The sequence below is a fragment of the Pleurodeles waltl genome, chromosome 3_2 (genome assembly GCF_031143425.1).
Source record: "Pleurodeles waltl isolate 20211129_DDA chromosome 3_2, aPleWal1.hap1.20221129, whole genome shotgun sequence".
Taxonomy (NCBI): Eukaryota; Metazoa; Chordata; class Amphibia; order Caudata; family Salamandridae; genus Pleurodeles; species Pleurodeles waltl.
Genome location: NC_090441.1, coordinates 44,090,841 through 44,114,757, shown reverse-complemented (window position 1 = coordinate 44,114,757; position 23,917 = coordinate 44,090,841). Strand labels below are relative to the sequence as shown.

Below are 23,917 nucleotides of genomic sequence, written 5' to 3'. Positions count from 1 at the left end.
ATTGAGAGAGTTGACAAGTTTGCCAAGCTATAGGTTTTTTCCCAGCCATCAGTATTAGTATAAATCACACTGTTATGGGCACTGTTGTAATTCTAAGGGCACTGGTGTAAGTCTAAGCTGAGTTGAGTTGAGTTAAAATAAGAGGTTCCACTTTATTTGAAATACATTACAGAAAGATTGTCTCTGTGGTATCGTGCTTGTGCTGGTTTTGGCTGGCAAAATATGTAAAGGGAAAATGTGGAAATCATTGTGCAAACACCGATTCCTGCTGTATTCGCCTTTTCTAAGGGTATAGCTTAACCTCAGAATGCCCATACCATGGGGTCAGAAATTCCAGGTGCATCTTGTCTTTAAATGCTGACCGCCTAATCAGACACATTTTCAACTCTTTCTTGAAGATCGTAATTGAGGGAGAAAGCCTAATGCATTAGTTCACAAAGTTTTTCGACCCGCAGCTCTCCTGGCCAATTGCCTATTGCCCGCGGCTCCCCGTTACATTATGTTTTTTTTGGCAGGGATAGGGGAGACTGCTAGGGGAGGGAGGGATGGTTTGTAAACCCGACCTCTGTAGTGCTTCCATTTTAATCCCTGAAAATAATTGAGATGGAGGTATGAAGAATAGAGCGTGCAATGCAAGCATATGTCTACTCTATCCTTTCAAGTATTTGTGCTCCCTGGGGCCCTGCAGTGACTGCATCTGTTTGATGTTTGTGCACGCTCAGCCAGGAGCTGGACTTACAGGCCAAAGTTTCTAGAAGATTAAACCTGAAGTTTATCAAAGATGGGCCTTGTTCCCTCGTGCATTGTGCAGCTCAGCGGTCCAATACCAAGTAAACCATATGGCCAGCTGCATATATGTTAATGATGAATGATGTCTTGGGGCAAATTCTATCCACCTCATTTACACAGTAGAAAACTACGTTGGAAGCTACCAGAAAACAAATACACCCATTTCTTTCTGTTTATTGTGCTGTTTATCAACAGTTTTTTTTATCCTTGGGGACAGTCTTAGTTTATCCTTCATTGCATAATAAGGTTCTATTCGACGATTTGATAACATGCATTTCCATCGTAAAACATTAGCACAGATAAACCTTTAAACGTCAGGCATTCCTACGCATTGTGAAAAGCAAACATGGAGGATGCACTGGAGCCTGCAGCCGGGCGTGATATTCCCTCTGGGACAGCAAGTGTATCACCTAGTAAGCACCAGATGCAGCGCACCCAATCTGTACTTCAGAGGTAAAGTGGATTTTATAATGGATTCTGCTCAGCTACTGTGACTGCAGCACCCCTGGCTGGTTTTGGCAGCACCCCAGGTTGCCGCACCACAGAGTTTGGAAACCACTGGTCCAGTCAAAGGAACTAGTTGCGAGCAGGAGAGACCACCTCAGATGTTAAGGTTGAACTCTGATGTCATCAACAGTGGTTTCGTCTTGCTCTGTAAATTGAAAATAGGGGCATTTCTTTGTGGTCCACCCAGCCAGAGCCTGGTAGTTTTGGCATTAGATAATAGGCCATGCAGTACTGAACTGAATACAGCCTGGTACTGGAAGTCAGTGTATGATCCCAAAAGTGGTCCTTTTTGCGAGCAAAGTTATAGCATTGGTGGCTGCATCCTGTGTTTAGAGGCATACCACAATAACGCATGTTGTAGTAGTCCAAGCAGAATTTATCATGTCTCTCAACACATCATTTTTTATAGAAATGACATTGAATTGTCTAATTGATGAAAGCAGCTCCTTACAGCTGAGTATACTTGAATGATAAGTAGGCTTTAGCAATCAATCACTACACCAACTCTCTGACTGTATTTGTGAACTACACATCTAAGCCAAGAAGTATAATGGCAGCTAATGTAGGCCTTCTTTTTTGTACTGTCAGCGACAATCTTAGTTTTAGAGATTTTCAGTTGGAGGCAATTTTTGACCATACAGGTCTGGATGTAGCCTGGGATGGGTCAGGCAAGAAACTGAGAAAGACCTGCGTGCCTTCGGTTGATGACTGAACTGTCCTGGAAAAGACTTTAAATTGACCAAAGCTGTAGATTAAAGAAAGTAAACAATGAAGAGGATCCATTAGGGACTACTTAATCTAGACTGCTGATCTCTGAGGTAAAGGAAAGTGCTAGGACCATTTTTCTGAGAACGATTGGAATGATCTTTCGCACGGTGTCTGAAGTTCTTTGTTCTAATATAGTGGCAGATGCACCACTAAAATATGAAGGTCCACCCTATTTCCAAGAGAAGAAGCAAAAAGCTACATTTCAAGGGAGTCAAAAGCAAAAGACATGTGTTTCATATATCATGGACCTTAGATTGCATCATGTAACTATGGGCCTCATTTAAATTTGGTGGTCGGCCCATGCTCCTCCAGGATGATGGAGTAAATTACTCTGTTTCCCTGAAGGAGGTGCAGACCATCCATCGGTCTGGCAGACATTTCAAGCATTGGCAGGAACTGCAAAGATGGTGATTCCTGCCAATGTTTTATCACTTTGCCAGACAGCTCCATCAAACATGATGGAGCCATACATCAAATTTACAGAGTTTTTATATTTTTAAAAAGAAAATCTCAAAGTGGGATTTACTTTGTGAAAATAAAAAAAGATAAGCTCACGTGGGGGTTTCCTCTCATGGCAAGGTGGGCATTTAGCACTTTTCAATGCACCTTACCTTCTGGTGTTTTCCTTGTGGAGCTGGGATTTGAAAAATGGCTATATGTCCACTCAGCTAAATTAGGTGGGTGGACATACGGCCAAATCTCTGACGGCATTTACTCTGTCGGACCATCAGACTAGTTTGACCATATCTGATACATAGTCTCCTCTGTCATCTAACTATTGTATGTCTGCATTTAAATTGAGTAAACAGCCCATAGTCTTGGCGGGGAGGAAACTGTGTCGCCATTGCAAGTGTTTCCTCTCCACCAAGATCTAAATTGGGCGCTAAATCACAAAAAGTTAGTTGATGTGTGGAGGAAGGCAATTATAATCAAATTGCTTTTAGCCTCAAACACCCCAATGAGGGGTGCCACAAAATTCATTCTAAGTAGATGAAGTGTCTGCATGTTATTCCTTGAAGAGTTATCTATGTATTAACATACTCTTTAAAATCAGTTACCCCATTATAACAGCCCTTTTGTGATATGCCTCTTTCCCATCCCATCTTGTTTAGGTGGTAGGCTATCACCTTTTGGCAGTCCTGCTGCCTACATATTTCTGTCTCTGATTCTACAGTTTTTTGGGAAGCCTTATCTTCTGCAGCTCACTGCCACTCCTCCATTCAAACAAATATTAACAAGCATTTACAAAGTCAGTAGCGCTTGTCGACATGAGAGCTATTGGCTTTGCCAATGTTTTTTAGCAATTTTGTATGAACCAAAAACCTAAGCGATTCACCTCAAGCAAATGCTCCATACACAAGCTATACACTTAAATGAATACTTAAAACGCAATACAATTGAATGCCTCAGAAGGCTAGAAAAATATATGACTATAATCTTACTATAATACAAATATCATGTAAAATCCCATTTAGACGAAAACATATATGCGTTACAACCACATATACAAATATGTGAAACAGGGAGATATTTTCTGAGAACAAAATTAGACATTCCAAGAACACACACCTACTTTTGTTGTCACTAGATGTGGACTACCAGTGCACCGTAGATCGTGCCTCCAACAAGATTTAAACAACAAACAGTATGTTACATACAGAACACAGCATAACAGCTCAAAATAGATACTGTTAGTAAACTAATTCAAAAATTAATTAAAAAATTCATTTTAAGATTCAACACTCTCCTCATAAGTGAAAACCATACACATCGCTCCAATATGCAATGCTATTAAAAAATCCCCATTCATGTAAGAAAGGCAATCAGATCCACATACAATACTTCCACTCCCTTCTCCTTGCGGCTATCATACATGCTAAAACAACTAACACTCGTGTATCCAAATGATTTTCTATCACTGGATTTACTCACAGAATGTGTCTACCATCAGTAGTGATGCTGTATGCCTTCCGGTGCACTTCAAACTACAAGATCCACTCTATCCAGTCACAGTTTAAAAGCACCTCTACAGTGTTCTAAAGGAACAACAATACCACTCAAATCAGCACCTGTATTCAAACAGACTATTCCCCTGTTTAACTTCCATATCTCACTTCTGTGTACCGGGAGTATCAATCTCCAGACATTTCTTAAGGTTTTCCAGGGGGCACAAATTATGGGAGAATACTGTAATCAATCCCTCTACATGGTGATCATCCAATATTACCTTTAGCACATACTCCGCTCCTTATCATGTAAAGGACCCACTCACTCAAGTTTCCCTCATAATGTTACACAGTTGAGTGGCGTAGAGTGGGATATAGTGTTGAGTGGAGAGGAATAGAGTGGAGTACAGTAGAGTAGAGTAGTATGGGGAGTGAAGTAGATTGATGTAGAGTGTCGTAGAGTGGAGTGGCGTAAGAGTGGAGTTGAATGCCTTAGAGTGTAATATCATCAATAGAGTGGCATAGAGTGGAGAATAGGAGCATAGAGTGGGGTGTCATAGAATGGAGTGGCTTAAGAGTGGAGTGGCATAGAGTGTCATGGAGTAGAGTGACGCAGAGTGTTGTGGTGTAGAGTGGAGTAGCATTGAGTGGAGATGTGTAGCTTGGAGTGGCATGGAGTGTAGTAGACTGCTGTAGAGCAGAGTGGTGTTGAGGCATAAAGAGGAGTGGCGTAGAGTGGAGTAAACTGTCATAGATTAGAGAAAAGTGGAGTAGAGTGGAGTGTTGTAGAGTGGAATGGAGTGGTATGGAGTGTCGTAGAGTGGACAGGAGTAGAGTGTAGTGATGTCCAGTGGGGTGGCATAGAGTGTAGTGGCTTAGTGTGGCATAGAGTAGAGTGTTCTAGAGTGGAGTGTCATGAAGTGTAGTCTAGTAGAGTTTTGTAGAATGGAGTGCAGTAGAGCGCTGCAGAGTGGAGTGCAATAGAGTAGAGTGGAGTAGGGTGTCGTAGAGTGTAGTGTGGTGTGGTAGAGTGGAATGGAGTTGAGTGGCATAGAGTGAAGTAGAGTGTGGTGTCGTAGAGTGGAGTGGCGTAAGAGTGGAGTTGAATGCCTTAGAGTGTAATATCATCAATAGAGTGGCATAGAGTGGAGAATAGGAGCATAGAGTGGGGTGTCATAGAATGGAGTGGCGTAAGAGTGGAGTGGCATCGAGTGTGATGGAGTAGAGTGACGCAGAGTGTTGTGGTGTAGAGTGGAGTAGCATTGAGTGGAGATGTGTAGCTTGGAGTGGCATGGAGTGTAGTAGACTGCTGTAGAGCAGAGTGGTGTTGAGGCATAAAGAGGAGTGGCGTAGAGTGGAGTAAACTGTCATAGATTAGAGAAAAGTGGAGTAGAGTGGAGTGTTGTAGAGTGGAATGGAGTGGTATGGAGTGTCTGAGAGTGGACAGGAGTAGAGTGGAGTGACGTCCAGTGGGGTGGCATAGAGTGTAGTGGCTTAGTGTGGCATAGAGTAGAGTGTTCTAGAGTGGAGTGTCATGAAGTGTAGTCTAGTAGAGTTTTGTAGAATGGAGTGCAGTAGAGCACTGCAGAGTGGAGTGCAATAGAGTAGAGTGGAGTAGGGTGTCGTAGAGTGGAGTGTGGTGTGGTAGAGTGGAATGGAGTTGAGTGGCATAGAGTGAAGTAGAGTGTGGTGGAGTAGAGTGTCAAAGAGTGGAGTGTCGAAGAGAGGAGTAAAGTAGCATGCAGTGGCGTACAGGGGAGTGGCATAGAGTGGAGTAGAGTGTCGTGGAGTGGCATAGAGTGGAGTAGAGTGTTGTGAAGTGGCATAGAGTGGAGTAGTGCCATGGTGTGATAAAGATTGGAGAAGTGTCATAGAGTGAAGTATAATATCGTAGGGAGGAGTGGAGTAGAGTAGAGTCTCTTAAAGTGGAGTGGTGTAGAGTGGAGTGACATCATTGAGTGGGATATCATAAAGTGAAATGGAGTAGAGTGGAGTGTTGTAGAGTGCAGTACAGTGTCGTAGAGTGGAGTAGAGTGGAGTGGAGTACAGTAGCATAGAGTGGAATGGCATAGAGTAGAGCGGTGTAACGTAGAGTGGAGTAAAGTGAGTAGAGTGGAGTGGCACAGAGTGAAATGGAGAGGCATGTAGTATTGTGAATTGGATTGGAATGGAGTGGAGTTGAGTAGAGTGTCATGGAGAGGAGTAGAATGGAGTAGGGTGGAGTGGCTTAGAGTGGACTGGCATGGAGTGGAGTGGCTTAGCTTGGAGTGGAGTGCCAAGAATGGAATGTCATAGTTTGTATTGTAGTAGAGTGTCGTAGAGTGGAGTAAAGTGTCATAGAGTGGAGTAGAGTAAAATGGAATGTAGTAGAGTATAGTGTAGTAGAGGGCAGTGGCGAAGAGTGGAGTAAAGAAGCATGTAGTGGCATAGAGTGGCATGGCCTAGAGTGGAGTAGAGTATCGTGGAGTGGTGTAGGGTGGAGTAGTGTTGTGGAGTGGCTGTGTCTGTGTCAGGATTCTATCTTTTTAAGAGGCTGTGCTGATTTTTACTTTATGAACAAAAGCACAGTAATGCAGGCATTGATGCTTATCCATTCCTGTACCTCAATGGGTCATAGCCTTTTCTCTATTGTTCGATTCACCACTCCTTTGCCCTCACTGCCTCTCTAGGTTCGGAAGACTTTTTACTCATCTTAGTCTTTTTAAAGTATACCATCATAGTACAGTGATTAATTCAAAACTTACTATATTTTCTATTCATCAATAAGAGTGGTAAATTCTTGTGATGTGCATTAAATTAAAAAATGGGCTTTTAGGAACACAAGTGCTCTATTAAAATTGTATGCAATTGTGAAATAAGTTTTAAATGTAAAAATATTTATTGCAAGCATATGACCACGAGGGTTTAGGCAGTAGCATGTTATTCTCTTATTTTTCTATTTATAATATATATTTGCAATAAAAAATAAAAATAAAATTAACGATGGCTTTCAAGACCAGACTTACAGGCTTTGCCAGAGCTTGTTGGAACAGATGTGAGGCCAAAACGATAATTGTCAGAAGTGCATCAGTTGCCAGCGACTGACCTCTGCTTCATGTGCTCTGGCAGGGGGGCTCTTTTCTGATTGTCTCGGTATAATTTGCACTGATGTCACTACTGTAAAATGTCATATGAAATCATTTCCGGTGATGTCACCACTATGCTAATTAGCAGTTTCACAACCTGAAAAGTTCCGCCCCTTTTTGGTCCTAGAATGTTGGCACGGGAAGCTGTAGGAGATTAGTTGCAACAGGAATCTTAACATAACAAATGTCTCACCAAGATAGGTTCTGTGAACACAATAAACCTCTCTGCGCAGGCGTATTCAACAACTAAGCTAGAGTTTCTGGAAAGGCTATCGACCGGAGCAGTGTCATTCAGTCGTAAGGTACTTCTTGGTGACTGACGTTTCCACCTACCTATTGGAGAATCACATGACTATGAGATATGGAATTCTGTGGATTTCCTTATGAGTCAATGGCTCTGAAATCCTAGTAGAGTTTGAGCATATGAGGCATAGAAGCTGCTGACTTGAGAGCACCATGACCTAATGTCAAGGCACGGGATTGCAATCCTGTGATAAGGCAGATTTTCATTTATCTTCCCGATTTCTTAAAAGTCACACAAGGATTTAGACATTGCCCATTCATATCTCGGATTTGACCGGCAACTGTTTATCGTATTATGTCAATAAAAATCCATCTGCCTCCTTGAGAAGTGCAGTGCCCCTAAAAGAAAGAGGCCTGCTGAAAACCTGTGAATTATTCAGTAGGACGGTGCTGTGTGTGACAGTCGTGCACCATGGTACTGGCAATGGCCCGTTAAAAGCATAATAGCCCAATGTGGAACTACTGAAAACAACCCTTAAAACTTATAAGAAGAGAAGCTCTGCGGAGATGTGTTCTCAGCTTCCCACTGCCAGTCACCATGCTTCGTGTCTATTCAGGAATGTAAAGGGGGATGGGAAGGGGACCATACAGTCCTTGGCACCTCTAACTGAAACTGGTAACAAGTATGTTTCTAAGCACTTTATAGACCTGATTCACAAGGCCATTTATAGCTGTAATACCATGGCTAAAAATGGCCTAATTTACGCCTGGCCTTCTGACGGCTATCCACAAAAGACTACCCGTCAGTCACTGCACAACCGTACACCAGAGACTGAATTACACAGGAGTAAGTTCAGTGCGAGGGACGGGGAAAGACTATGAACTAACCAGCAAAGTTCTACATTGTGTACCGTGTTGCACTTCATGGAATCGGTGGCGCTTTGCATGGTTGGCGGGGTGGAGGGCTGTGGTATGGTCTCAGTGGGAAGCCGTGGGTGTTATGCATGATATCCGGGGAGGTGCTGCAGTGCTGGATTGTGGTTCTGCCTGTGAGTGAAGTGTGTGCATGAAGTCCAGCAGGCAGCTGTATTTTTGCAGAACTGTACCGGCTTCCCCTCGTCCGATGAATACACTGGGGCCCTCATTATGCGCGGCCCATTAGATTGTGGTCCCTGTGCAAGCACCTGTTTTCCCAGGTGGCGCTATTATACGTTTGTCGAAATTCACCACACCTGGTATTTATGAGGTTAGAGAAAGTCCCCTGGAGGTAAACGCTAAGAGGTCATACCTGCCAATATTTAAGGGATACAAAATACGCGGAATACTAAAATCTACATGTTATTCCACATTTTATTTGAGGAAAACTAATGACGTCCTACTCATCAGCCCTGATAAATAACGATCCCGGATTATTGGCAGTTATCAGGGCAGATAAACAACATATGTCCCATCGGGCCACCTTGTAATGAGCACCTAAGAGGTTGTCAGGTAACAAGCTGGCAATTTTTATTTCCAGGGATTTATTTTAGAGTGCTTTTGTTTTGTATTTAACTATGCATTTGGGCATGTAACCCACGCGAGAAACGGCATATAAAATATATCATCATACATTGTTCCAGATGATACACTAACTGCTGAGCATTAGTCCTAACACCTTCTGTAAATTACAGTTTGATGAACATTATGCTAATACGGAGTTTTGTGATGAGGCAGTATCATGTCTCTTGGGCCCACAATATTTCCTATTGCAGTTCACTTCCAGCACAATACTGCTCACAGGGCTTTAACGCTGTTCACAAATGTCATTCCTTCATCCACTTCTCATCCCACAGTGTTATAGTGGACATACATTCAGCTGTCGATCAATGTTTCACACTTCCCAAACTTCTTGCGTTGCACAAGCATTTTACTATTGAGTATTTATAGTTGAACTGGGGCATAACATGTTTCTGATGAACATGCGCATCTTCTTAGAATGCATAAGACCAGAGGAGCACGTGACGGAGCCCCTCTACAGTGCAGCAGTCTTTGGTTCCCTACTTATGTTTGTGCTATATAGTTCCCCAACATGCACATTAATGACCGGAGACAAATGGTAATGTAATCATGGTGAGCGGGTTGCACAAGTACACACGGTCACATTTGCAGCACTGTATTAATATTGTACACACACATCAGACATCACTACTTATTTAATTAAACTTCCTCCGACCTGACAGGCACTAATGTATCATTAAAACAGCCAACATGTGTTACGTCCCTTCAGTGACTGGACTTCTTCAGGGCTGCGTAACACTAGTCTGCATCTAAAGGGTAGAGCAAGAATGCCAGCCTTGAGTGTTTGCTACTGCCTTCCTCACTTCCAAAATCCAGGTGAAAAGGCCACCACTCAAATGTTCACTTGTCACAAGGCTGAGGTGTCATTAACACAAGTGCTAACGCGGCAGACTGTGTGACCTTCAGTGCAGGCCCGTTGGAGTAAATAGTGTTACTTAATACTGCCCCTAAATGTAGCTAACAATCATTGAGTTCTTAGGTATAGAGAACAGAAATTAGAAAATTAACATAGCTGTATCCAAATAAGGATCCCTGTAGGTTCTAAGTAAGAGTTTGCAGCATGTACCCTTGATATGTTGGTACTTTCATTTGTGGTCCATTTGTCGCAAGTCTGGTACTGATCTATGTCTAGGTTCTGCTTTACTGTCTGCAGGTCATTACGTATCCCAATTTCGTGCTTCTAAGTAATTACTGATCCAGATTGTCTCCCATCCGTTGGTGATGCTGATCCCTGTGCCCACATCAGTAAATGCCCAAATGTCCTTTGTCGTGGTTGGTAAATGTCCTGATCTCATGAGTGTGGGTTAGTAGAAGTCTTGAACTCCTGTGTCCAGATGAGTAGAGGGTCTGATCTCTAGTGTCTATCAAGATTCTGATCTCTTCTGTATATGTCAGTTGTGAATCTGATTTCCAGTACCCAAGCTAGTGAAAGTTCTGAATTGCTGTTTGTTTATTCTGTAGAAGGTCTGATCATCTGTCTGCAGAACATTGGAAGTCCCTATCAGTGGCGGCGGGCAGCTTTGGGAGGGAGGGGGCTGGCGGGGCACACACACACACACGCAGACTCATTCTTTCACACACAGACACGCACGCACGCTCATCCATTAACAACACTCATTCCATTCAAACATGCACGCACGCACCAAACATTCATTTTACAAGATCAGACACATTCATTCTTTCACACACACACGCACGCACGCAAATCCATTAACAACACTCATTCCATTCAAACATGCACGCACGCACCAAACATTCATTTTACAAGATCAGACACATTCATTCTTTCACACACACACGCATGCACGCACATCCATTAACACTCATTCCATTCAAACATGCACTCGCGCACCAAACATTCATTTTACAAGATCACACACATTCATTCTTTCACACACACGCACGCACATCCATTAACAACACTCATAACACTCAAACATGCACGCGCGCACAAAACATTTAATGAAAAAACATAACACACATACATACACACACACACTTACCTTTAGCCTCCAGGTCCCAGGAGGGTTGGGACTGCTGCCTTCCCTCCCAATGAGGGAAGGCAGCAGTCCCAGCCTCGTCACAGAGTGGGATGGGGTCAGTGAGACTGCTGACCCCACCCCACTCTGTGACGAAGTGTCACTGATTGACACTCGCCCTGGGCACTTCAGGGCTTAAACTGAAGCGCCCAGGGAGAGTGTCAATGGGTGGCGCTTTCCTCGTCACCCAGGGGAGGGCCTCGAGGCATCTTTGCTGGGCCGAGGAGGTCACGCACATAGGAGCTGTGATCTCCTCAGCCCAGCAAAGTTCAGCTCAGGCAGCCAGGAGTCTGCGCAAATCGCGCATGTCTGCTCCTGGCTGCCTGACCTGAGCAAGAAGAGTGTCTGTCAGGCTGACCTTTGTTCAGCCTGACAGACACTCTTCATGGGGTGGGCGTGGCCCCTCCGACCTAAAGGACGGGCCGCCACTGGTCCCTATCTCCTGTGTTTGGGTCAAGAAGGGTCAAGATCTTTTATCAGGGTCAACGAAGTTCCCAGGCTTCTGTTTCCAGATAATCAGTGGTCCTGATCTCCGTGTCCTGTCACATTATCTTTGTGAAATCCTGTATTTGGGTCAACAGTAGTTCCAAATGCTCCTGATTTGCTGTGTCCTGGTGTGCTGTATCCTGGTCAGTAACGTTTCTGATCTCCCATGTCCAGGGTTAGTAAAGATTCTGATCTCCCTGTCTGAGTCAATAGAGGTTCTGACTTTCTGGCCCAAAGCCAGGATCAGTGCTCATTCCAGGGTCACAGGTCACGGCTCACAGAGTCCAGGGATGAGCTTTTCTAACTAGCTTTAACAGTCCTGTTGGTTCAAGCAGCTTATGCCCACTCCAATACATTTTTGTGCATTTGTCCTAATCACAGGTGTGTTTATGTATTTATTTATTTATTTAGGCCTTTTATAGCACCCCAGAACCATTTTTGAGTGTGAGGGAGCTTTATATTGAAACCATTACGAAAAACAAGTTTACACTGCAAGGGGTAGAAGGTTAGAACAACAAGAATGACATTTCATAGCCATTTACATATGTACAGCGGAGCCTACATCATTTCGAACGTATTTTTAGGAATGTCTGAAGTTGCAAACCTTCCATTTCACCTTATTTTCTGAACTTTCAATTACAGGGCAATTTTTATTGTGTTTAACCTAAACGGAGATCAAACACTTACAAGGTGGTCAGACGTAATAACCCTAAAATCAGGTAAGTGATACATTGGCAGTTACAAGACAAGGGCACCTGGGTTACAGGGAGGGGTGAGAGCATGGACAAAGGGCACATCTTTCCATGAGCAAATGTTGGATATCCCTGCCCCTCTCTTAATGCTAAAGGTGCTCGGTTGAGGGGTAAATTCTGATGGCCTAGAATTGAATGGTGCAGAAGGAACTAGACATTCAGCATCCAGGTACCAGGGATGACCTAATAAATTTGCCTGGGCATGTCATCAATCAGGTGCATAAGAGGATGAAACTAAGAGCCTGTAAATGTGGCCATCTGGTGCTGGTGATGGATAGACGGGTGTTTGACAGTCTTGTGCTGAAGATCAGAGGAGCCTGGGTAGGTGGCAATCTAGCACAGGGACAAAATAGACTTGTGTATATGACATCTGTGACATAGGAGGTCAGATTTACTAACACGTGGTGCATCTCAGTGCACCAAGCAAAGTTGCTGCGCTGCTTTATGTCACCTGGGGAAAGCAGAACTGCATCAGATGTTCAAAGAAATGGCACTGTTCTGCTCTCATCATGCACTGGTGCGATTTGCGCTGCCTAGTGCCTACGTAGGCACCCTTGTGCCATAGGGAAAGAGTGTCTGCGTTGTGGTTAGAATAGTTTATCCTTCCGCACAAAAGCTATTTCCTACTTACACGTGTTCTGCATAATTCAGCACACATGCCAAGAGAAAATAACAAAGAGAAATAAAGATATTGCTCCTCGTTACACTTGCCTCAGGAAGGCCCAGGATTTTTGCACAAAATCTGTGTCTACAGTTCTTTGTAGATATGGGTTTGCATCAAAATCCATGGGTGGATGCACTGGGAATGTCAATGCACCACCTATGGCCTCCCTGAGGCTGAGCAATGTGATGCGTTGTATTAGGCAAACATCAATTTGTGTTGCTCTCTAAGTACCAAAAAGGGCTCTATGTCTGGTCTCTGTTAAGAACATAACACAAACAAAATCTTTGTCAATATAGACTGTAGTGTAGGAACCTAATATGTGGCAATGCAGTATCTTTGGAGTGTAGACTTGTGCATGTGATACTCTAGTATTGGAAGTAGGGGCGTGGATGGGCTTGGGTGTGTGAAGACTTGTTGTGGAGAAGAGGGAATATTTGGGAGTCTCGCACTGGGACCGCAGAGGCTGGTGTTTATGACAGTCTGGGTAGGGGGGAACATAGACTTGGTTTTGTGACAGTCTATGCTGGGACTGTAGGGACTTGGGTTTATGACTTGGGTTTATGATGATCTGTGCTGGAGCAGGAGAAACTTGGTTTTATGACAGTCTGAATTAAGGCTTGAGTTTGTTACAATCTGGGATAGTATGTATCTCAGTTTGTTCGAGTGTAGTTCTTGGGAGCTGAATAGACTCTGGTTAGTAAAAGACTGGCTCTAGAAGCAGTAGTCATTCAGGCCCGAGACAATCTGGCATGCAAAGGACTTGGGTATGTTACAGCAGATTGTGCTGAGCCATTGTGGACCTCAGCAGGTGACAGCCAGGATCCGTCGCACCAGGGTCTTTGAGCTGTGGCATGTTGTTAATGGATGCAGAAAGGACTTCATATGTCACAGTCTGATGCTGAAGCAGTAGGGTTATGCGTACTAGGGCATCTGACAATCTCTGCTGTGGACAGAGAAACATGGAATGTGGCAGTCTGCTCCTGGGACCGTAGTGACAACAGTGGGGGACAGTCTGATGCTCAGGGCAGTTGGGGCATGGCTATGTGACATGGGCCTGTGGCAGGTTGACTTTAGACCTGGAAGATCTCATGTAGGTGACAGAAAATGCTAGGACATGGGCGACACTAGTGTTGGCACAGATGAGAGAAGCATTTTCCAGTCTGGTGTATGTGTGTATGTATGTGTGTATGTAGGGGTACTTATATAGAGCAGACGTAGCTCAGGAGCAAAGGGGCGCTGAAGGCCTCGTACAGAACGGACTTCTGTATGTGGTGGTAGGACAGAAAGGGCATCAGATGTACTAGAAGGGAATTTGGAATGGTGCTGTCTGTGAAAAGACTGGAATGGTGCTGTCTTTTAGTGTCTCAACTAAGCTCACCCTCTGCCTCTTCCTCGCCCTCCTCTTCCCAGTTGTCTTTCACTTTTCATGTTTCTTGCCTTTTTCCTGATCTTCGCTGTCTCTGCCTCTACTCTTCCCCTCTTCTTCACTTTTCATGTTCTTTACTCTTTTTCAGTTCTTGATTATCGCTGTCTCCACCTCTAATTTTTTCTGTCCTTCCCACTCCTGTTCCACTTTTCTTGTTTTTCTCCCGTTTCTCACTTGTTGATCTTCGCTGTCTTTATCTCTCATTATCTCTTCCCTATCCACGCTCCTTCCACTTTTCCTGTTTCTCACTTCTTGATCGTCACAGTTTCTACCACTTATGTTCTTTTCCTTTCCCATTCCTCTTACACTTTTTCTGTTTCTCGTCTGTTTCTCCCTTTTTTATATTTGTTGTCTCTATCCTTATCTTCTGTACTCTTCCTACTTCTCTTCCACTTTTCCTGTTTCTCTCTTGTTTGTCACTTCTTGCTTTTCACTGTCTCGACCGCTGTTCTCTTCCCATCCTTCCTAATTGTCATGCTCTTATTCACTTTCACAGGTCTGCACTTTGCTGTCTCTCCCTCTCCCTATCCACTTATCTTCCCTCCCAACTCCCCTTCGACTTTTCATTCTCTCTTCCACTTTCACAGGTCTTGCACTTTGCTGTCTCTCCTCTTCTCTGCCTCACCTTGTGTCGTGTTCCTCACCTCTTACATGCATCTCCAGGCTCCTCTTTTGCTCCTCTATCTCTTCTGTGTCTGCCTCCTGTGTTATCTGCTCTCTTTCCAGATGCACACATTATTTCTTCTTCTGTTCTCTCGCTGCAGTGAAGGACTCGTCTACCATTGATACCTGGATTGGCAGACGCAGTGGCGGGATGATTGTCATCACCACCATCCTCTCGGTGCTTCTCGCCATCTTGCTGGCTTGCCTGATTGCTGCTTTTGCCGTTGGAACGTAAGTTGGACTTCTTTGTACAATAAGGTTGTGGGTGCCCTAAGGCCAGCAGCAAGCTATTAGGAATCTAAGCGCATCTCTGTTGTTTCCTTTACCAACATGAAACTTGTGTTATCATCATAAACTCAGTAGAAGGTTAACCAGTAAGAATCCACAGTACCTCCCCATCACCAGGGTTGATAGGACAATGTGCCGCAAAGAGAACTATCTACCTATTGGACACTTTGGTAGTGCCCTCTGCCAAATCTGAGATTGTACTACCACTCTGGTTGAGCTACCTAACTTAGGTTTGTTAAGACCACTAACCTACCACGTGTCCCTGTAATAATGGACTTCCAACCTCTCTGCCCAACAATGGTTGAGTTCAAAGGTAGCAGGCTCAAGTGAGACCTGGTATTAGATTTTGGGAATATCCCTAGACTGTAAATGATTTCCTTCTTGAATATTTGTATACAAATTCACCTTATGTGGATGTCCTGAAATCCTAGTATGTATCTAGCTATCCTGGAATTGCAGAAGCCCACCAGCCTAGAAGAGTATCCTGACTTCTTTGGAAGAAGGCCTAAGATCTGATGCTTCTGTCTACATAGCCTATCGCACCCCTTGTCAAAATGTCTGTTAACATGCTAGTTTGGATACCCGATTCCAAAGTTTGTAAAGTTACCTCAGTGGCATGTAGCAATATAGTCCAAACTTCATTCATTCACTTATTCATTTGTTCATCCATCAATCCCTCCTTTGTTTCCTCTCACCCGTACCTCCCTCTCCTGTACTTTCCATTTTTCCAGCTATCTCATTCCTAAACCACCCAATTCAGTGACCGTGCATATATCCCTATTGGTCCTCCCTCCTGACAAGCCAACTATCCATCTAGTGTCCAACTTGGCTCTACCCATCACTATACACACTAGGACATGAATAGGAGACCCTGACTCTCAGCTGTGGTTCACACAACACATATCTTCAAGTCACCCTGTTACACGCCTCGGTTAGGAAGCTTGTCTTTGTGGCCATGATAGCTGAACATTTTCACATCATGTTGTTGCCTGTATAGCATTTAACACAACCCACAGACTACTTCAGCTACTTCTGTGAATAGGAGAGGCAAGGGATAGTCATGAGAGTAGAGAAGGCGACAGGAAAGCGTGAGAAGTTGAGAGGTTGAGTGATAAGAACTGACACAGACATGAAGGAGCTTGGCTTCAATGGTGTTATATTTGCATATATGAATTTTAGCCTCAAAGCATCAGTCTGTCTTCCAACATTTTATAACTGACACAAAACCCCTTCAAAAACGTACATTTTTACCAGCGACACCAAAACGTTCTGAGAACTATACAACTCCACTTAAGGAGTCCTCACTCAGTGTGTACTCACTCAGTGTGTACAATGCATGGGACATTACATCAGAGTGTGGTTTGCCTCGTTTGGAACAAACCCGCAATTTCTTGTCCACCATCTATTACAAAAGGAAAATATGTGGCATGGATGGGATCTGAGTCTTTTTTTCTGAAAGCAAATGGTTAAAATCAGTATTGCTAGAAAAAATACGATGGAAACAATAGGCTTTATATTTGAAAGAGTTAATATTCACATATGAGTTAATATTCATATAAAATTGATAAATCATTCTCTAACTACTTAGGTGAACAGGATGTTGTATAATAAATCAATTAGAACTCTATAGCAAAAAGCAAAACATGCTTTAATAACATATAGAAAAATACAGGGATATAAATGTTCAGAATAAGAAAACAATTATATGTACAATACAAACAAGTGAAAAGTCGAAAGATGGTCGAACTCTCAATAAGGATCACCCTGAAAAACAGTCTGGAGAGAAAAGCGTAGGCAAAGACAAGAGTCTTTCAGAATTTAGCTGCAGGCAAGTGGTTTGGAATGCTTTGGAACATTTCATCTTTGGAATCACTTTTAACTTTTCTATTTGTACAATAATTTCAAAATCCATTTTTACCACTTACAAAACTTCACTTGCAGGGTTTGCAAGATTTTCAGATCTCAATATTCCCCTTTCTCATTTTAAATGGGTCAGACTGTGGTGATCTGTTGCATCCTGGTCTGGGGAAAGGCCGCCTTTTGTACACATCCTTTTTAATGATACTCGTGGACGGTGTGTTTGCGAAAATCAGGGACTACGAAATCACTCAGGTACCAATAGTCCCAGCAAGCTATAGTAAGTTTTAATTTATTGCTCTCCAGCCTTTGCAGCCATATTCCCCATCAAGCAGACAGGGTGCTGGTATCGCTTATTTCTCAAGTTGTGGCAGGGCTCCTAAAAGTTAGAAGTATACAACAAAGGAACTTTACATGGATATGTTGAATTCCAACAAAGATGCATTGATCGTTTCACAGGAAAAATATACAAATTGAATAGATAGATCTTGTTTGCGCAAATATTTGATTCTTCTGTCTTGAAGGATTATTTGTATTCTTCAGTCTAGTTTGTGCCTATTTAGGTGACGGCTTTCACTCTTATGATATATTTGTGTACGATCTGTAAATATAGGCAAACATTTGGAGAGGTTATTGTACCGTCTGTTCTAATATTAAAGATCTCATGAAACACCTTTCCCAGACAATGTGAGTCTCCTTCAAGCATCTGACTTGTAAGAAATTCCTTCCTCAGGCACTGATTGGAGAACCCTCATTGCAAGATTGTGACCAAGTCTAGTAATCGCTGCTAAGTAGTTATCTTAATTTTATCTAAAAAAGCTGGGTTAATTTTCATTAACTTTTCCTAAGCTTCATATTTGCAACATGAAGAAAAACGAGTAAGTTGTATGTGAGGTGAACTTTGCATTTGTACTGTGAAAAGAAAATGACAAGCAGGCCACCATGGATAAGGAATGGAAGAAAAGAGAAAGATGCCATTTTAGAAAACATTCAGGATAAAAAAAACTGTTTTTTCAAAATTGCTACCTGACCCATTTCCACTAAGATATCTATTATTATTTTGAATATGGCATTTAAAAACAGGCAAAATGAGCAAAAACTGAAGGAATTTCCCCTTTCATATCTATTTCAGTTAGAGAATTAACTGAAAAAAATACTTCCTGAGTATAGCGCCTTGTCTAAATAACCCAAAAGTCTGCCTAAATCAAGTGGTTGCCAGTACTTCCCTGGTAAACACAGCTTGATGATTGATTTACAAAACGATAGCCTACATCTCTGAGAGTTCAAGACCTCTGTACCCCCAGTGGCATCTTCCGCAACTGATAATCATGTTGCTGGACAGTTTTGGACACCCCGGCCACCTTGGCTCACCAGAAGGTGGACTTGCTTGTGTCATTACACAAAGGATTTGTTTTTCAGGACTGCTGATCCAGTGTGCTCTGTCTCCGAGCTGTGATGTGATAACAACAAGATCCTCCTCGACTATCTGGTTAAATGGACGGGGGTATCAGGAATGATCTGGAATGATCTCGAATGCTCTGTGCCTATGGTCAACAGATTACAACAACCATAAAACCACCATAAAATGATTATATGTTGGAAATCACAGGCTTGTTCTTTATTGCTGCTTGTTTTTAAAATTGCTGTTTCACAGTAGCAACATAAGTTCTGAATGTATCATCACGTTCCTCAGATGCTCATGTACCTGGAGGATAATTGAGAGAAATGCACCAACATCACATGATGACTGATATTAGTTCCTAAGGGAATGCTAATCCTTATGAAGTGCTAATGCCCCATTTTGGTTTTCCGTAGTCCCGAATTATTAGATCCATGGCAGGTTTTTTAGAACATCCACATAAGTTTAATTTTTATACAAATAATTTAAATGGAAATCATTTGCAGTCAACAGATATTTCGAAAATCAAATATAATTTCTCATTTGATCCCGATAACCTTCTTAGTCCATGCCATCACAAACTCTTGTAAAAAAACTTTTCTTGTAGATTACTAAAAAGTCACAGTGAAGGTAGAGATATCTGTTAACAGAGCTGAGATATGACCATACACTTCATCTGTCTGTGTCCTGGGTCAGTATGTCTTTGTGTCGCTGGTTGAATGCTGCCTAATAAGTATACATATAGGAATAAAATCACATTAGGAAATAATCCTAAAATAAGTTATACAGGCTTATTCTGTACTCTCTCAGTATTTGGTACACAGGTAAAGTAGAAGCACATTTTGTTTAGAGAAAATGCAGGTCTATCCATGATTGCACCAGAATTCGGTCCACATTTGAGAAGGACAGCACATTTTTGAGCCTGATCTACTAGAATACAGGCTAAAAAAAATTGGTTAAAACTGTGCACCACATTTTTAAGACCCGCTCCTATGTACTAATAGGTAGCATCGCAAAACCTCCAGTCGCAGAACGACTTGACTAATGAATATTGATTAGGCATGTCACAATTTAACCCCCTCTAAACCCTCCCTAGAGGTGACCTGACAGAAGTCATAAAAGGAAAGTTGCCCCTAAGGGACTTATTACCCGTTGTGAGTTAGTTACCTCTTCCTTTGAGCTTTCAGTAACTGATCAGTGGTTTGCCACCGCAATTGCAGTAGCAAACCATTGATACATACCGTTGTGACTCGCCCGAAGGACGGAATGCCTCTTTCATGCCCCTTGTAATTGGGATTAAGAATGGATGGAAAGAGTTGAAATTTACAAAATGGGTTTAGTAAACAGAAGCAAATCGTTTTGTGATCACAAACACTGGGATTTTGTGAATCGCAGGGGTTGGAATCGCATAAATGGCTTCGTACATCTGTTCCCTATGTTAGAAAAAAGTGTATTAATATGAAGACCTTTTAAGCACAAAAATGCATCAGTATCTGGCACATATTAGACCACAGACAGATATTATCCTGGTTGGGCTGATAAATTGTATAAAAAAACTGTCAATTCACTATTAGTACACTGAGTATTACTAAACTCAGGTACAATTTTCTGGTGAAATATACAGAAATGGATTGCACGCATGTTTGGATCGGATGTTTTCTGTGTGCCAAAGCACTGCCGTTTCACCAAATAAATCTGCAAGTTGAAGATTTGTGAGGGCCCAAGATGTGGGACATCTGCTAGGCTTAAAACGCACATAGCTCCACATTTACTCAGACAAACTAGTCTTTACTGTACCTTGTTGTCACTTCCCTGTCTAATTTGGATTTTTTACAGCATGTAGAATGGTTTGCATCAAGCATGGTTGCCAGGCTCGCGAGAGCAGTGGTGGGGGGGCCAAAGGCAAAACTAAGGATAGCAGCTGGGACCTCTTGTGATTAAGGCTCAATATCATCCTTCTTCCCTTTTTAATTCAGAGGACTTTCCTTGTGGCACTCCAGGTTAACATGTAAGGTCCTCACTCCTCTGCCACTAACATACTCACTCATGATCTGGAAACCTAAAAGCAGCAGCCTTCCTGATTCCACCCTCGTTTGTAAGTAAGATCCTTCATGAACCTAAATTCCGGTCTGTTCATGATTGCGGTGGCCTCACATTCCTCTCAGTGGTGCAGACATTGAGTAAGACATGCCTAAATCGAGAGTCAGACACAACTACACACAAGAAAGATTTGTAAATCAGGTACCCCCAGTGGCCATCTAGGACAACAGATAAGGAAGCTTTGATACCAACAGATATCAAGGTGATTCAATTAGGTGGTTCCAGAAAAAGGTTGCGCCTGAGAGGTGACCAGTGGGGACTCTGAAACATTCTCTTGCATGTGTATCTTTCTATTACAGATTTGAAGGTTTTGTGAGAGGGAAAAATATGTCTTTAAAGGAACAAGTGGGAGCATTGATCATAGAGAAAGAAGAGCAGTTCAGAGCAAGGATGAAGGGAGGTGGTTGGCATTAGGGAATTAAATGCAACTCCAGTGATATGGATGGTAGAGCAGCAAGAGTTCTGGTTTGCTGAGTGAAGGACATTGTAGTTTGTTGTAAGTGTGAGGAGTTTGTTGTTGATGCCTTGGGGGGTGTGTCACCAGTGAAGACTGGTGTAAGGCATTTCCAAAGCAGTGCTCTCACCATTAACTATGTTTTCATCTCTTTTGCAGAAAGGACATTTGCTGGCGTAAGTCTCTTGATAACAAACTTTATGAAGAGACTGATTTCAATAAACTTAAGCGATACACCTCTCATCATGCACCGGAAACAGTTCAAAACCGTATCTGAGTTCCCAGGACTAGAACTTTAACAGAACTTTAACCCAAGTCTTTGTCAACTGATAGACCCAGCTCGTCTCCTCACTCTGAAAGACGCTCTTTAATCCATTCATGTGCTGGTTGTGAGTGCTACTTATTATGTCATGAGTTTGAATGTCTCTTCCAAACATTCCAAAGAAACCTTTACAGACATCTAGCCTGTATGTGGTGAATGATGTTCTGATTAAAACAGTGAAAACACAGCCATGTTGAAGTGTAAAGGACAGTGACATAATCCGAGCCTTTAGGATATCACATAATTGGATAGTATGATTCAGAAGAAAATGCCTATGATATGAGACCATATGTCAAACGATAATGCAGGATTCCTGAACCATCATGCCTATCTCTTGATTCTGATGAAGGAACAGTCAATACCTTGCTATATGTTAAGGGATATTCTACACTATTCAAGTAAATTACAATATTGCATAATAAGCACTGTAATATTCTGTAAATGTCATTGTTATGTGATGTAATGCAAGGTTGTTTTGTAGGCCACACACCGGCAGCTCATCCATAGGGACAAATGAGCATTGCCTGCCACTTAGAAGCTGGGAGTGCCACATAATAGCTGTGCATTGCGCAAAACAACAGTAAAAACGTATGTTAAGGTGGCAGCAGCCCACGCCACAATGTTAGAATTGCGCAGGAGAAGGAGGCATGGTAATGGATGTAATGTGATCTCGTAATTGGTCAAAGGGCTGCCGTGAATTAAAGTGCGCATGTCAGGCTGGAAAAAAGCTCAGGTAAGTCCAGTCTGACATGCACACTTTAAAGGCCTCTGACCCTGCACTGTTTAGAGAGCCTGGGGTGCAGAAAGCAGGTCTCTGGTCTTCGAAGGAGCATTGGGTTGCCCTGCTCAAACCAGTCTCAACGCTGCTCTCATACACTTCAATGAAAGTGTAATACTTTGAATTTTAAAGAGAAGTGTTGGTATTGACTGGACTGCTCTTGTCGGCGTCAACAAACCCCACCTAACTGAATGACACGGCCTGTGGAAAAACATATGGCTTTTAGAGCTCTGAGAAGGGGAAGAGTGACGCATGGAGCCCTTTCGGCCCTTTTGGATCAAAATCTTCTTGATAAAAGTAAGCACTATTAAGCCACAATGCTGAACTATGTATGCATTCCGTCTGTGCCACTCCAAGAGTGAATGTAGATGATGTAACGTTTGTCAGTGGAATACTCTGGAGTGGAGGGATTCTGGGTCTAAAGGGTAATATTCATATCTCAGATATCTCATTTAATTATCAATTTGAAAACCTGCTTGCGTGGAAAACAGAGGTAACCTTTCTTAATTCCGCGTATAACTGGAGATGCATCCTGGGGGCTATCCTAGAATGACATTGATTTCTCTGATTTTACAACAGGATACCATGGGCATAGCCGAGAATTGGGTCATAGTCATACTCAGGCAGTGAGAGATGAGCTGGGAAATATTAGCCAATGGGTAGAGCCAGTGCAAAAAACCCTAATCGAAAAAATGGAAGTTGACTCCTTGTAAGACGCCACATTCAGTCAATTTGGGAGGGTATATTATATTTTATAAACTTGTTACATCTTTGACTCTAAGGGTCTTATTCACAATACAAGTCCTAAAAGTACGGGGTGAAGATTTGCATTTCTGCATGAGCGTACTTTTACGAGTTTTCTCAACTTACAAACATTTCTAGAAATATGCCTAAAATGCTGTGCCAGGTTCAGGTTTCCAGGCATATATATGGGAATGTCATGTTACCTTTCCTTACAAGCTCTGCTCCCTCTGTGCAGAATTCTCTGCAGATGCATCTTTTAGTCAGCAGGAAAAATATTGCTCTGTATGGAGAAAATCACCAGGGGATGATCCATTCCCCTTTCCATCTTGGTAAATGTATGACCTTTTCTAAGCTGGAAAAGGGAGGAACGAGAGGGCAGAAATGAAATATCCTTCCTAAGCAAACCAAACCTTTGAACACTTACTTTAAACCCCTTGTGTAGGATTTACTACTGTGGACTTCCCTGCACTTGTGACAGAGAAATCTGCCTTAGTAAATATATTTATGCCTACCGGAAATCCAGCTGTGGATTCCTGACATAAAAAGGGTGATTCCAGTCGTTAGTTTATGATTACCTTTATGAATAGGGTCCTATTTGTTTTATATTATCACATGTTTATCAGAATATATATGTTATAATTTTTCTGTCTCCACTAGGAATTATTGCTGATTTTAGATATATACTTTTTATATTGTAAAATGTTGTGCTACTTCAAGAGGGGAACGATTTGCTCCACACTAATGAATAAAGAAATACAGCTCCCATGAGTATGTGTGATTTTATAGGGCAAGCATCATAACACGGTTTGAATAATTTAATTTAATTGTTTTCCTGAATAAACTTTTCTAATTGTAAAGGTTCACCATTTACCCATTAATTCCTTGTCCCATGTTCCAAGTGTGCTCTCTATGAAGGGGACCCTGTGTTCTACAGGATCCACCTTTACAAAAAAACATTGGTGCCTGAGCCACCGACTTTGAAGCAGCAAGCAGAAGCTGCAGAATTTGCA

General features: G+C 42.4%; 1 protein-coding gene across 1 annotated transcript in view; it reads left to right on the top strand.

Moving 5' to 3' along the window:
• The window catches only part of LOC138286445 (uroplakin-3b-like), a 121,234-nt gene extending 97,559 nt beyond the window's left edge, over positions 1-23,675 (top strand). The window contains exons 4-6 of the mRNA XM_069226710.1: positions 12,103-12,179; positions 15,067-15,196; positions 21,223-23,675. Of these exons, the coding sequence (XP_069082811.1) occupies positions 12,103-12,179; positions 15,067-15,196; positions 21,223-21,340 (325 nt within the window). The 3' untranslated portion in view covers positions 21,341-23,675. The remainder of the gene's footprint in view (positions 1-12,102; positions 12,180-15,066; positions 15,197-21,222) is intronic.
• Positions 23,676-23,917: the final 242 nt, after the last annotated feature.